We start from the raw sequence: 15050 nt of genomic DNA, 5'->3' as shown, positions 1-15050 counted from the left end.
AATGGAAGAATCGAAAATGTGGACAACACGGAAGAATCAAGAAGAAAAACATTTGAGATTGATGACATGGAGGAATCAATGGATTACAACCAAAACAGATTGCTGACTTGGAAGGATCGTGAATCAGGAGCAACTTGTTTCACAAATCTAAATAAGGAATCAGAATCGTAATATGTTCCTTGGTCGACAAGCAGTACTAGAAAGGAAAGTTGGAGATTAGATATTAAAAGTGCATCGAATCATATCATCTTCAATATCACGATCATGAGTAACGATCAAGGCATAAGGGGATATAAATAGAAGACGATTTCTCTACATGTGGACTTTGCACAAACAACGAACTAGGAGGAAGATAGAGTGACGTCCATTCCACTCTACCCTTTATTTGTTGCCATAGGTTATCCAGATTCAAAGAGTGGTGTGTAGAGATCGAGAGTACTGGTCGGTCGTTGGCTCGTTATTGGTAGGGTCCTAGAATAGGTTGGTCCTAGATCTAGAATTTACATAGGAGATAATCGAATTACAAACAATAGTCTTGACGTGTGGCTTGTACACGCATCTAAGTAATTCGGGTTATATTACTCTCCCCATTGTACGCAACTTCTACCCGGCCCTTTTGGTCTGTGGACGTTGGTGTTTGCAATTTAACGTCGAACCGCGATATATCATAATTGAATAAATTTAAACAAAGTTGTTATTTGTTTTGTATTGAATTTCTTGCGTATAATCTCTACTATTCTTGTTTTTGTTTAATCTATTTCATGCCAAAAACTACAATGTCTATATGCTCCAACAGTTTGATCTAATCTAAGAGAAAATTGTTCTATCCATCTAACCGCATTGTCCAAGATTGAGCAAATCTGTATTTGTTTCAGGATTGTTAACGCATCCGCCAAATCGTAACAACTGGTCAAGTTTCTACTCGTTGAGGTGTTACATCACTTAAATCTAACCAGCACGCTCAACTCGTTATTATTTGTTTGATTTGTATATAAGTCTCCGAACCTCGACACCAGCCTTTGAGAGACTTATCTTTTATACAACAACCATTCAATCGGTCTAACTCCAATAGTTACTGATTCTCTCATAAAGTCTCTAAGCACCAAATACATTTGATTAGAGAGTTCTTTATCACAAACAATTTATAGCACAAACGATCAGTTAGATCTTTAGATCACCAGATCTACAGATTCATTTATCGACAATTATTGCTGACGCGCCTGATTCAATATTAATTTAATCAGAGTCAGATCTAAAGGTTATGGTTCAGTAGCAACTCAATTGAATCATATTAGATTGGCATTAACTCGGTATCCCATAGACTGTGTTGGTTTGACTGGAAAGGCACTAACTCAGGATTTGTACGATCGAGTTAGTTCGACACTTGAAGCGCAAAGTCACAATAGTCATCGTCATCCGGAGTAAGGACTTAGGCACCATCAGCTTACTCAACTAAGACGCATCAGCAGGAGCTTAGGAGTCCACTGTAAGTCTAGTTCAGTTTCTACTGAACTATCACTTGTTTTATACATCACTTAGTTTGTTCGTAGGTTGTGGTTGATTTGTAAGTACCGGTCTAGTTGCTAGTGACCAAGTACTAGTTTATCTGACACTCTGAATTGTTAAGTGATTACTAGTTATAAAATGTGTTAGGATTTGCAATTCTATTATTTTTACAATTATAATACTTAGATTGTCCCTATAGTAGTTTGGTTGTTTTCATCGTATTGATTATTTGTTATCCGTTGCTGTTTAGCATCTAGCTTAAGAATAAGTTTATCTTTATTATATTAAAATTATTTTTAAGTAGATCATTTGTACATTTGATTAATTACTTTGATAAAACCAATATATATATAAGTGATTGTCAGATTAGGTTTGAGTCGTAACTGGTTAAGTTGTTTCTTAGGTGACTTAGTCGAAAAGATTTAGGGCTATCAAATTTTATTATGATCCCATTATAAATTTATTTTTACTTTTAAAATAATAATAAAGAATGTAAAAAATAAAAGCCATGTGTCAAGAGGACCCGTTCAAAGCGGAATTTTAACTTTATAATTTAATTTAAAAATTTATCTAAATTTAACTCTAAAATAGAATATGATATATGTATAGTTGTTCTAATTAGGAAGGATAAGAAAAGAAAAGAAAAACTACATTACGATATTTTGATTAGAAATAAAGAATTTAATTGGGAAATTGGAAAAATGGTCAAAAATCAAAAATTTGAGAAGTTGGAAAAAAAAGTGTATTATAATTCGATTAGTAATAATTATTCAAATGATAAATAGGAAAAAAATTTCATTGTAATTCTTTTGATTTTATTTCATAGAATTATGATCCCATTAGAACTTATTTTTACTTTTAAAATACTAATAAATAGTGTAAAAATTAAAATCGATGTGTCAAGAGGGCCCGTCCAAAGAGGAATTGAAACTTTATAATTTAATTAAATTTTTTATCTAAATTTAACTCTAAAATAGAAATGATATATGTATAGTTGTTCTAATTAAGAAGAATAAGAAAACAAAAAAAAAATATTATGATATTTTTATTAGCAATAAGAGTTTAATTAAAAAATTGGAAAAAAATAGTGTATTATAATTCGATTAGTAATAATTATTAAAATAATAAATAGGAAAAAAGTTTCATTGTAATTCTGTTGATTTTATTTCATAGAATTATGATCCCATTAGAACTTATTTTTACTTTTAAAATACTAATAAATAGTGTAAAAAAAAAGCCACGTGTCAAGAGGGCTCGTCCAAAACGGAATTGTTTTATAAATCAAACCAACTAGCCTCATGTAACGACTCGTTAAATTGAGCTTAGATTTGCGTGTAAATTTTGTCGACGTGGCGATAGTTTTAAATAAAATAATAATCTCGACGCACGAGTTTTACTTCGAGGTTTACGCTAAATCAAAAGTCGATTTCGACGCACGAGATCATTTATGTTCGATGATTACATCAATTGGAAGATTCGATTTTCCACGCATCTAATGCTTAAGCGTCAAGTTAGTTTTCTTTAGCGAGGAATTGGATTTCGAGAGTACGTTAGATGTGAGTTATTCTTACGGCGAGTATTGACGCTAGATCGACGAATAGATTCGATTAAATTATGCTTAAATAAATAATTCAGCAAAGAGATTGTACTAACAATTTTAATTTATACATGCAAGTATATTTGCAAGTATTTTTGCAACATTATACAGAGGATATAAATAAGAAAATATTTAAATCCTATATGCAATAGTCTTAATGTTACATGTTAGGAATATTTCCAATAGACAAAATGAAATACAAGCCTATACTACCCCATAACCCAGCCGGCCAGCCAATAAATCAGGTCCAGGCAGCCTTGAAGTTGCCAATCCCAGCCACTACACTGTCCAATTCAGCTGCCACACACCTGGAGAAATGTAGCCTTTTGACCAAAACACCTACACAAAACACAACAACAACAAGCACTATCAAAGACAGCTGTAAGGCAGCAAACATTGCCTCAATCCATGACTCAGAACAGCTGTAAGCAAGCCAGATATGTGTAGTGACTCAAGCAGGCCAGGAAACCATGCATACATGCAGTTTCTTTTACAAGCAATGACTGCCAGATTATAGTACTTCCACAATTCTGATCTAAGTCAAACTCTCTCAAATTCACAGCAAGGCAGCCATTACAATAGAGTTTGAATCTCTGTCTCACACACATTCAATATAACTAAGTTAGCCTAAACAAACTCAGCCGGCAGCTGATTTTTCAAGATATAAATTAGTCCATTCCTGAATATGTAGACAGGCAATGCATGCAATAATTTCAGTCAACTCAACATACAAGAAACCTTTCTAAACTGTAATTGCAACCCAAACAGGAAGTTTCATCAGGATCACAACACAAGAACAAGCAGGGCAACCAAAAATCAAATTTTCCAGAAACTTAAAACCTTACCTCAGTCGTGATCTTCATCCCTCACTGATCACCAAAACGGACGACGCTGGGCCGGTAGCTGACAGGAGGTCATTGAGTCAGAAGCGAGTCAGCACCGAGTCACGGACCGAGTCACCGATTCCAGCCAAGTCTGGTCGAGTTCCGGTGTCCTCAACCTACATCAAAGCCAAAGCATATCAAGAGAGAACGATTTCGGCCGAAACAGTAAGAACCCTAAAACTACAAGTTTCAATTCACGGCAAACTAGTCTGATATTTATATCGATACTTGTATAGGAAGGATTAGAGTAATATATATGAGAATTTGACGAAAATCCCAAAACGACGAAGAACCCTAATTCGGGAAATCAAAAATTAAAACTTACCTTGTTTGAATTGGACGAAATTGACGATGGATTTGAGTTTCTTGTGTTGAGAGGATCATTTTTATGTATGGGTTGAGCTCCGACGTCGCCGGGAAACGGCACGGACGACGTTGAAGCAGAGAGGGAACGGCGAGGAATCGGGGAGGGAGAGAGGAAGAAGAAAGGAGAAAATGAACGAACCGACCGGTCCAACTCTTTTTATAGCCAATCAGGAAAATCGATTTTATTGTGTAATTACTATTATGCCCATTCCATTTTTAAGTATTTACAAAAATGTTAGCGTGTTTTTACCGGTCAAAGAAAAAGTCAATGGTTTTGTGGTCATTTTGCAGTATTGAAATCGGTTCTTTCGGTTTATTTCGATTCAATTCGTTTTGATTCAATCTGATTGAAACGGTTTGATATTAAGTCATCCGCACCTACGTTTAAAGTCAATTTTAACCTCTTGTTTTTAAAGTATTTACAAAAATACCAACGGCCAGTTTTAAAAGAAGGTTTATTTTAGTAACTTTACTAAAACCGAAACTGTTTTTATTTTCCGAAGCAAATTAAATAATTTCTACTTGTCCAAAAATTGTGAAATTTTTACAGTAAGCTAAAAATATTATTTTCTACAGAATACCAAAAGTTCATAATTTTTCAAAGCCATATTTAATTTATATTAATTTCTGAGTTGATTTAGTCTTAAGAAAATGATTTAAGAGTAACTAAGTATTTCTTAAATTATTTCAAGTCATATTTTAACGTAGAGAATAATGTCATAACTTTGGAATATCATTTTCAACCAGTAGGAATATTATATAATTTTATGATATTTATTCTATTATAGGTAGTATGTAATAAGTAAATAAACTAAAGAAATAGCATTCAAGTCAATTAATAAGAATAATGGAAGAGTAATTGAACAGAAAGTTGAGAACGTACGCGATGGAATGACGAGTAGGATTAATTCGAGTAAATTCTCTTTAAAAGCGTTAGTATTTACGAGGTTAATTAATGATATTTCGATAGGTCATTAAATTGCGACGTCAAAGTTACGCGACGAGGAACGACACGAGACGTAAAGAACTGTGAGTGTTACTTTCTTTTTCATTACAAAGAATATGTTGAAGTTTTGTGGAATATATATATTACTATGCCATAGTTTCCGATTATCTCGTTGCTTTAAGTTTTATTTAAATTTATGGCATAGATAAGTATTATACTTTGAAATCTGGAGAAAGACTTTCAAATACCCTTTAAGCAAAGTCTATTTGCTTCTTAATGACGAATTTAAAAGCAAGTTTGTTCTATTATACTTAACGCATATAAAGTAATGTTTAGACGTTTTAATAACGATGAGGTTTAAAAGCAAGTTTTGCTTTATTATACATAATATATATAAATACGAACCCAATATAAATGTTTTATTTGATAGGATTCGGTCGACTTTGTGGCGACCAATCCAAAGAGAGTACTTGGTCCTTACGCGGCCCCATGTTTACGGTATGATCAGAGGGTACGGTTTCATTAGTTTATCTAATGAAATTTATTATTACTTCCATGGTTACGGAAGTCGAGGTTATTAGGATATTATAACAGGTCGCCCCTGTTGTAATTCCTAAGTTTTTTTCACTGAAAGGGGTTCGATAAGTTCATATGTTATCAAGGAATTATAAGTAAAGTATGAATTCACGTTTTACGAGAAAAATATTTACGAGAAATTTTCCTTTGTAAGTGTATGAAAAATAAAGATATATTACGACGAGTTCTAAAAACAAAATATTCTATGATGTTTGAGAATACAAATGTTTATTATTTAAATGTTCATTAAGTATTTTCAATATAAAACCTCACTAAGCATTATAGCTTACAGTTTTCTACAAATAAAATGTTTTCTCCAGGTTAAGCAGGTTCAGGTTACGAGGCATGGCTAGGGCCCAGTTTCCGCAGACAATAGAAGGTACCAACGGGCCCCGCACTAGGCCCACATGAGGGGTCGAAATGCGGGCGTCTCACCTCAATTCCACCAAGTGGAGTCGGCCATATGAACCCTCATATTTAAGTCCAAGGACAATATGTAGGTCACATGTCATATTATAAGCCATATAATATAATATCATTTATAAAGTACGATAATAAAATAGATATAATAAATCATGCTATATAATATAAAGACATACTATCTATTTCTAAAAATAGTCTTTTTATCCCTACTAGAGCAAAGATATATGTTATCCTATATATAGTTTTTTCGACCCTAAGAAACTATCGATAAAAAGTCATCTACGTGGATACTACGACACCACTCTTCTCTCTCGGCTACTAAGTCTTCTGTAATACCTAAAATTTCTAAATCCTTCCTAACCATCATCTCCCACGTAAGTCCGAGTCTCTCTCTCCCTCTCCTCTCTACACCTATGTCTATGACCTCACATTTTCGAACGAGAACTTCTCTAGGTCTACGCCTCACATGTCTAAACCATCTAAGGCTACCCTCTCTTATCTTCTCGTCTATAGGTGCAACTTTTAAGTCGCTCCTTATAGTCTCATTTCGAACTTTATCTCTTAGAGTGAGTCCACTCATCCACCTCAACATCCGCATCTTAGCTACTTTAATCTTGTGCTCTTGTTGCTTCTTTATCGGCCAACATTCGCTCCCATATAGAATAGGTGGTCTCACTACAGTTCTATAGAACTTCCCTTTAGCCGACTCTACATATGTCGATCACACAAGATACCTGTAGCGCTTCTCCATTTTGCCCATCCTGCTTGTATACGATGGGTGACATCCTTGTCAATCTGTCCGTCTTCTTGTATGATAGACCCTAGATATCGGAACCTATCACATCTCGGTACGTCCACTCCTCCTAGCTGGATTGTAGTACTCTGGCTTCTCCCTCCTCTACTGAAGTTGCAGTGCATGTATTCTGTCTTACTGCAACTCAACCTGATACCTTTCGACTCTAAGGTCTCCCTCCACAACTCTAACTTCTCGTTTGCTCCCTCTCTACTCTCGTCTATCAATATGACATCATCTACAAATAACATATACCACGGTATGTCATCATGGATGTGTCGAGTCAGAACATCCATCACTAAGAGAAAAAGATATGGACTTAGAGCTGAGTCTTGATGTACACCGACGGTGATCGGAAAATCAGGTGTGTCTCCTCCATTTTTCCTAACACCAATTTGTACCCCTTCATACATATCTTGGATAAGGCTGATAGGTACCCCTTGTTTGGCTAAAGCCCACCAAATGATACTTCTAGGGACTTTATCATACACCTTTTCTAGATCGATGAATACCATGTGCAAATCATTTTTGTTGCTTCTATACTTCGCCATTAAGCCCCTTACAAGAAAGATTGTATCCATGGTAGATCGTTCAGGCATGAAGCCAAATTAGTTCTCGGATATCGTAGTAGTGGCTCTCACTCTATGCTCAATGACCCGCTCCTATAATTTCATAGTGTGACTAATGAGCTTAATACCTCGATAGTTAGCACAATCTTGGATGTCGCCCTTATTATTAAAAACTGGGACTAAAGTGCTTCGTCTCCAAGCATTTGGCATTTTGTACGAGACCATTATCTTGTTAAATAGTCTTTTAGCCATGCAATACCTATATCTCCAAGACACTTCCACACCTCTATGGAGATATCATCAGAACCACAAGCTTTTTCATTCTTCATCTTTCTTAAAGCTTCCTTTACTTCAAGAAAACGAATCCTCCTAATATAACAAATCCTTCCACCCTCATCCACGGGAGGCTCCACAATTTTCTCCCCTCGAACTCCATTGAATAACTTATCAAAATAGTTTCTCCATCTCAACTTGATATCTACGTCAGACACCAACACCTTGTTCTCCTCGTCCTTTATACATCTTATACCGTTGATATCTTTACTACTCTCTCTTCGTCGGGATATCTTGTATATCTCATTTTCTCCTTATCAAGTATCTAACTTTTCATACAAGCCATCAAAGAACTTGGTCTTCGCTTCTTTGACGGCCTTTTTCGCCTCTTTACTTGCCAATTTACACCCCTCATATGCAGAATCACCTTGAGATTTAGGCAAGCTTCGAAAAAAAGTCTCTTTTCTTTAAATTTCTCCTTCACCACATCATCCCACCACTAAGCTCCTCTAGGTGCTACTCCTTTTCCCTTAGAGACTCCTAGTATCGAAGGGGCTACTCTTTTGATGCAACTTTCCATGGCCTCCCACATGGAATTTGCATCATCATTTAGACCCCAAATGTCCGCAACTGCCGTCAAGTTCTTGAAGTCTTCTTGTTTTGTTCCTTTAAGGGTCCACCATCGAATTTTAGGTTTCTCGACCCCATTCTTCTTAGGCTTCAATTGCCTAATCTTCAAGTCAAGCACCAACAACCTATGTTGTGTCGTAAGTGCTCCACTCGGTATTACCTTGCAATCCTTACATTCTCGACGATCCCTTCTTCGTACAAGGAAGAAGTCTATTTGACTAAGGTTCCTACCATTCTTAAATGTAACCAAATGAGAGTCCCATTTTTGGAAACAAGTGTTTGGTAAAACCAAGTCATACGCCGATACAAAGTCTAGGATTGATTCTCCCTCTCTATTTTTACTACCATATCCATAGCCTCCATTATGCTTCATCATATCCATCCCTACTCATGCCCATATGTCCGTTTAGGTCCCCTTCAATGATAACTTTCTCCTCAGTTGGGATAGTTTTCATAATAGCATCCATCATATCCTAAAACTTTTGCTTCACAGTATCATCTAGAACTACTTGAGGAGCATAAGCACTGATGACATGCAACACATCTTTTTCCATCATGACCTTAATACGGATCACTCGATCTTCGTATCTCTGGACCTCGATAACATCGTCTACTATGGATTTATTAAAAACTATTCCTATTCCATTTCTATTCTTATCTTTCCCGACATACCATAATTTATGTCCGATTTTACCCACACTCTTACTCTTTATGCCGGTCCACTTCGTCTCTTGAAAACACAAGATATGCACTCTTCTTCTCTCCATTGCCTCCACTAACTCTAGTGACTTTTCTGTAAGCGTACGTATATTCCAACTACCTACTCTCAATTTCCTATCTATCACCTCTGTTTGTTTCTTTGGGACCGCTCTTCTACGCTCTCTAGTCCTACCTATATGTCTACCATCTACCCCACTACCTATAGTATGTATTGGAACTAACTTCTTTACCCACATCCGTCCCATAGTATGTGGGAACCCTTGCTCATTTAAAACCATATCCGGGCGCCAACATGGCGCGCCGCTCGGTGAGGACGATGACCCCGACCCTTGCTCATTTATCGATGTATCCAGGATCCGATACAACGCATCGCTTCTGAGGTTACGCCCCAAGGAATATATTGTAAGATTCATATCATGGAAATTTGGCTATTTTTATGCTGGCCACCAACCTTCCGAAACCCTCCTTTTTTATAATTCAATTAAAATTTTTATTTAAATTTAATTCTAAAATAGAATATGATATATGTATAGTTACTCTAAATTTAAACTCTTTATTATATTTATGTTCAAGAAAGTTAAATTATATGTGAGTTTAATCATGTTAAACAAAAATATAACTTACATTAATAAAAATTAATAAAAAATTAACTATAAAATTTAACTCTAAAGTTCTATGTATGTGTATATGTACGTGTAGATATATATATATATATATTTTGTGTGTACCTATTTAATTAAGAAAACCGAAAGTAGAAAATTAGAATGTATTGATATTTTGATTAGAAATAAGAATTTAATTAAGAAGTTGAAAAAATTATTGTATATTATAATTTGATTAAAAAAAACTTTTTAATTAATAATTTGAAAAAAATCTACATGTGAAATTTTAATTCTTCAATAAAAGAACACGTGTCAAGTTATTGGTCCGTCCGTTTAGGCGGGAATTATATTTATTTGAAAATATAATAAATAGACATAAATAATTATCTTATAACATTACAGTATTTAAAAAAATTTAATTGTATCTGACTGTTGTGATCAAACAAATCACAGTGACGGAAGGGTCACTGTAGTTCGTCGGCATGATTGGCCGAGTGGTGCGTAGCTGCCAAATAGTTTTGTAGAACTTCTCTCGTGCGAGAAGCTCTTGTAATCACTTGTGAGCTATTGTCTATGTTGTGTACCTCGATAGATAAATGAGTGTCTCTAGGGTTTACCTTTAGAGAGATTATATAGTAGAGTACTCCATTGATTAAGGGATTTCATTATTCGTGATCTTCTATTTAAGGTAGAACTCATAATGGAGAATATATCTTTGTCCATAAAATCAGCCAAAAAAACTGCTTTGTTTTAGGACTCTCTACTAATCAACCGAGCTTGATCGGCTGACTGTATGGGCTGAACACCTTGTTCGGTTAAGTTGCTCATCCGATCGGTCGAAGACTTTTTCACTATAATGACTAATTAGATCCAAAAGGGAGAAAATAAAATATTAGTTGAATTTAATTAGCAATATAATAAATTAATTATGATGATTTTTTTGATCTTATTTGAAGAGTTCTAACCTTATTAGATTTTATTTTTTAAATAATGATAAGAGTAAAATTGTAGCGACCCGAAAATTCGAGCTTAGATAAACGTGTACGCGATGTTAGCGTGGCGATAGTTTTTAAATAAAATAATGATTTTTGACGCACGTGTTCTTATCTCGAGGTTTACGTCTAATCAAATTCGAGGTTTACTCTACGCGTGTGATTTATATTTTCAACGTTAGATGAACGAGTAGTATCGATCAAGACAATCGGTAGTAATTAAAACGTACGCTTAATAAATAATTCTAAACCAAAGAATTTATAGAAGGAAATTTTACAATTTTATTACAAACTTCTAAATTACAATAGAAACAATAATTACTATCAAGAAGTTTGTGTAACAAATTCTTGCATCTTAAGTAGGGTTACAAGTTGCAATGTATTACAAAGAAATACAATTCAAATGATGTATTATGCCTACACTAGCAAGGCAGCCGGCCAGCTGTCCAAGAACCTGGAAGCCACAGAAACTGCTACAGTAACCTGCACAAGAATCAACCAGGTTAACACATCTCTCAAGTCAGCAAACACTATCATTTTATACCTGTAATACATATAAAAATGCATCAATCAAATGACTCTCCACTACTGCTGCCTGCCAGACACATTGCAGTGATCTGGCAGCCCCTAAACCTCACTTATGCATGCAAATTTTCCCCACATAGCAGGCTGCTAAAATGAAGACAGTCTTCCATCCTAAACTAAGTCAAGCAATTTCAAACACACAGCAAGGCAGCCGACAACTATCCTTCAATTAAGCTGAACCATTGTTCTCATACATTCTCAACATAATCAAATTAGCCTCAAACAATCTCAGCCGGCAGCCATAAAACCAAATTGCATCTTGTCATACAACTCACAGGAAAAAAATAACATGCAAGCTCACAGAGATGCTTAAACCCTGAATTCACAAATTTTCCGCCTCAGGCAGCCAATGTTCAAGCTAATTTTCAGCCCATTCCAAATCATGTGAACAGGTAATACATGCAAAATCTTAGTCAAAATTTAACATGCAATCATTTTAAACCTTTAATGAACAATTTAACAGGGGAAATTAAAGGGAAACAGAATCAGGGGAATACTTATCTGTTAGGGGACCGAGTCAACTCACTGAGTCAACCGATCGAGTCAACTCAGTGACTGGTCGAGTCGACTCAGTCGAATCCGGCCGAATTCCAGGCCATCCCAGAAAAGAAAAACCTTCCTATCATCGTCAACAACCCATATTCAACCGGAGTCAACCTCGCAAAGAACATCAAAAGTCAAGGTAAAGATTAAAACTCAATTAAGACTCGAATTAAAGTAAAACTTGCATAGAAACGCTTAGAATCCATGATAGAACAACATATATGAGAATTAGACGAAAACCCTAAAATTTGACGAAGAACCCTAATTCGGAAAAATCAAAATTAAAACTTACCCCGTCAGAATTAGACGAAATTGATGATGGATATGAGTTCCTTATGCGGAGAGGATCATTTTGGTATGTGGGTTGAGCCTCGACGTCGCCGGAATCGGCACGGACGACGTCGAAGCAGAGAGGAGAGTTGAGAGAATCGGGGAAGAAGAGAGGAAGAAGAAAGGAGAAAATGAATGAACCGACCGGTCCAAGTCCTTTTATAGCCAATCAGAAAAATCGATTTTATTGTGCAATTACTAAGATGTCCACTCCATTTTTAAGTATTTACAAAAATGTTAACGTGTTGTTACCGGTCAAAGAGAAAGTCAAAGGTTGTATTTGTCTTTTCAGAGAATTAAACCGGTTCTTTCGGTTTGTTTCGGTTCAAATCGTTATGATTCAGTCTGATTGAAACGGATTGATTTTTAAATCATCCGCATCTACGTCTAAAGTCAATTATAACCTTCTGTTTTTAAAGTATTTATAAAAATACCAACTGTCAGTTTTAAAAGAAGGATTATTTTGGTCATTTCATTCAAAACCGAACCTATTTTATATTCCGAACCAAATTAAATCATTTTTATTGGTCCCGAACCTACCAAATTTTTACAGTAAGCCAAATATATTATTTTCTACAGAATATCAAAAGTTCAGAATTTTCCGAAGCCGGACTTAAGTTATTTTAATTCCTGAGTTAAATTAAGTTGACAAAAATGATTTAAAAATAATTAAGTGTCTCTAAAATTCTTTTGGGTCATATTTTAACTTAGAAAATTATTTTATAATCATTGTCAACCAATAGAAATGTTTTATATTTTCTTAGGATATTTATTCTATTATATGCAACATTTAATGAACAAACAAGTTACAAAAATAATCATAACTTAAAAAAAACACCTAATGAATTAAAGATAGGAATTTATGCGACAAAGTGACGAATAGGATTAATTCAAGTAATTTTCCTTTAAGCGTTAGTATTTACGAGGTTAATTAATGATATTTCGATAGGTGATTAATTGCGACGTCACGTTATGCGAGAAGGACAACACGAGACGTACAGAAACGGTGAGTGTTGCTTTCATTTTCATTACAAAAAAATATGTTGATGCTTATGAAATATATATATTACTATGCCATAGTTCTCGATTGTCTTGTTGTTTAAGTTTTATTTAAATATATGGCATACATACGTATTATATTTTTGAAAACTGGAGAAAACTTTCAAATACTCTAAAAGCAAGTTGTTCTATTATACTTAATACATATAAAGTAATGTTTAGACGTTTTAATAACGACGAGGTTTAAAAGCAAGTTTAGCTTATTCTACATAATGTATATAAATACGAACCCATATAAATGTTTTATTTGAGGGTATTCGGTCGACTTTGTGGCGACCAATCCAAAGAGAGTACTTGGTCCTTATGTGGCCCCATGTTTACGGTCTGATCAGAGGGTACGGCTTCCCTAGTTCACGTAGCGGAAGTTTTTAATTGCGCCCATGTTTACGGGTGCCGAGTTTAAGGATACTACGGTGGGTCCCCCATAGTAGTTTTCCTAAAGTTTTTTCACTGGAAGGGGTTCGATAAGTTCATATATTATCGAGGAATTATAAGTAAAGTATGAATTCACGTTTTACGAGAAAGATGTTTACGAGTAATTTTCCTTTATAAGTGTTTATGAAAACTAAAGATGTGTTTATGACGTGTTCTAATGACAAAACAATTTATGATGTTTTAGAATACAAATATTTATTATTAAATATTTCATTAAGTGTTTTCAATATAAACCTCACTAAGCGTTATAGCTTACAGATTTCTGCAAATAAAATGTTTTCTCCAGGTTAAACAGGTTCAGGTTACGAGACATGGCTAGGGCCCAGTTTCCGCAGACGTTAGAAGGTACCAACGGGCCCCTCACTAGGCCCACATGAGGGGTCGAAATGCGGGCGTCTCAAAAATATTAAGCCACGTGTCAATATTTGATTTGATAATAAAATATGTAATTGGAATGAATAAAAAAAAATTCTAATTATTTAGAGGATAAAATTCAAAATGACGCAGTTCAATATAAGGGGGACTGGAGGACAATCATTCACGTATATTAAATCTAAAACATAACATTATGGGCGAAACAATAACTATTTCGAGAGATAAGCACAAATACAACTATTATGTTGTTTTCATAATATATTTTTGATACACTGAATATATTTATCAATTATAAATATTAATTAATAAAATTCGTGCCGCTATAGTAGAAAGGTAAAATTAGTTGAAACGAAACCGAGTAAGAACTCGATGGAGTACTTGAAAAAAAAGAAGAAGGGCAGGGATATGAAAAGTAAAAAGCATGCAAATTGAGTGTCAGAAGAGGAATGAATCATGCATGCATGCATAAACATAGGGCTTTAGGCTTTTTGATGGTCGACTACTCACTATTCATTTAAACTTAGATAAAAAAGTAAAAGACCGTGAAGTAAAAAAGGTAGTAGCAGACTAGCAGAGTTCATATACTATTAAGCACATATATGATCATTAATTAAGATTTTGGAATTACTCAGATTTTAGGGAACAAAAAGGTCAGGCCAGGCGTCAGACAACTAGGAGTTTAGCAGCACGCTCGCTAACTCAAACACACATATATATATATATACTGACAGCAGAAAAATTACTACTCCATACATGACATTTTAATTTATATGACATGGATCATTAATCAGATGTAATAATGATATTTGGTCAAATAAAACATTTTTTAGTTAGTGTTATTTTTGT

General features: G+C 34.7%; 3 protein-coding genes across 3 annotated transcripts; all 3 read right to left on the bottom strand.

Moving 5' to 3' along the window:
• Positions 1 to 7884: 7884 nt before the first annotated feature.
• On the bottom strand, positions 7885 to 8348 carry LOC139883197 (uncharacterized). Its single transcript, XM_071867407.1, has 2 exons — positions 8288 to 8348; positions 7885 to 8246 (listed from the first exon to the last, which is right to left on the bottom strand). Exons 1-2 carry the CDS (start codon positions 8346 to 8348, stop codon positions 7885 to 7887), a joined length of 423 nt encoding a protein of 140 aa, XP_071723508.1.
• Positions 8349 to 8432: 84 nt separating this feature from the next.
• On the bottom strand, positions 8433 to 8945 carry LOC139883196 (uncharacterized). Its single transcript, XM_071867406.1, has one exon. It carries the CDS (start codon positions 8943 to 8945, stop codon positions 8433 to 8435), a length of 513 nt encoding a protein of 170 aa, XP_071723507.1.
• A 91-nt stretch (positions 8946 to 9036) lies between these two features.
• Positions 9037 to 9696, bottom strand: LOC139883195 (uncharacterized). The gene has a single exon (XM_071867405.1). It carries the CDS (start codon positions 9694 to 9696, stop codon positions 9037 to 9039), a length of 660 nt encoding a protein of 219 aa, XP_071723506.1.
• Positions 9697 to 15050: the final 5354 nt, after the last annotated feature.

Source organism: Rutidosis leptorrhynchoides, unplaced genomic scaffold, assembly GCF_046630445.1.
Source record: "Rutidosis leptorrhynchoides isolate AG116_Rl617_1_P2 unplaced genomic scaffold, CSIRO_AGI_Rlap_v1 contig366, whole genome shotgun sequence".
NCBI lineage: Eukaryota > Viridiplantae > Streptophyta > Magnoliopsida > Asterales > Asteraceae > Rutidosis > Rutidosis leptorrhynchoides.
This window is presented reverse-complemented; position numbering and strand designations above follow the sequence as displayed.

What these genes read in the sequence shown, in the direction of transcription:
- LOC139883197 (XM_071867407.1), bottom strand. Translation starts at nt 8,348, where the DNA reads ATGAGGGGTGTAAATTGGCAAGTAAAGAGGCGAAAAAGGCCGTCAAAG. An exon ending in GTCAAAGAAGCGAAGACCAA is followed by an intron (nt 8,247 to 8,287) that starts GTTCTTTGATGG and finishes ATACTTGATAAG; the next exon opens with GAGAAAATGAGATATACAAG.
- LOC139883196 (XM_071867406.1), bottom strand. Translation starts at nt 8,945, where the DNA reads ATGGATATGATGAAGCATAATGGAGGCTATGGATATGGTAGTAAAAAT.
- LOC139883195 (XM_071867405.1), bottom strand. Translation starts at nt 9,696, where the DNA reads ATGAATCTTACAATATATTCCTTGGGGCGTAACCTCAGAAGCGATGCG.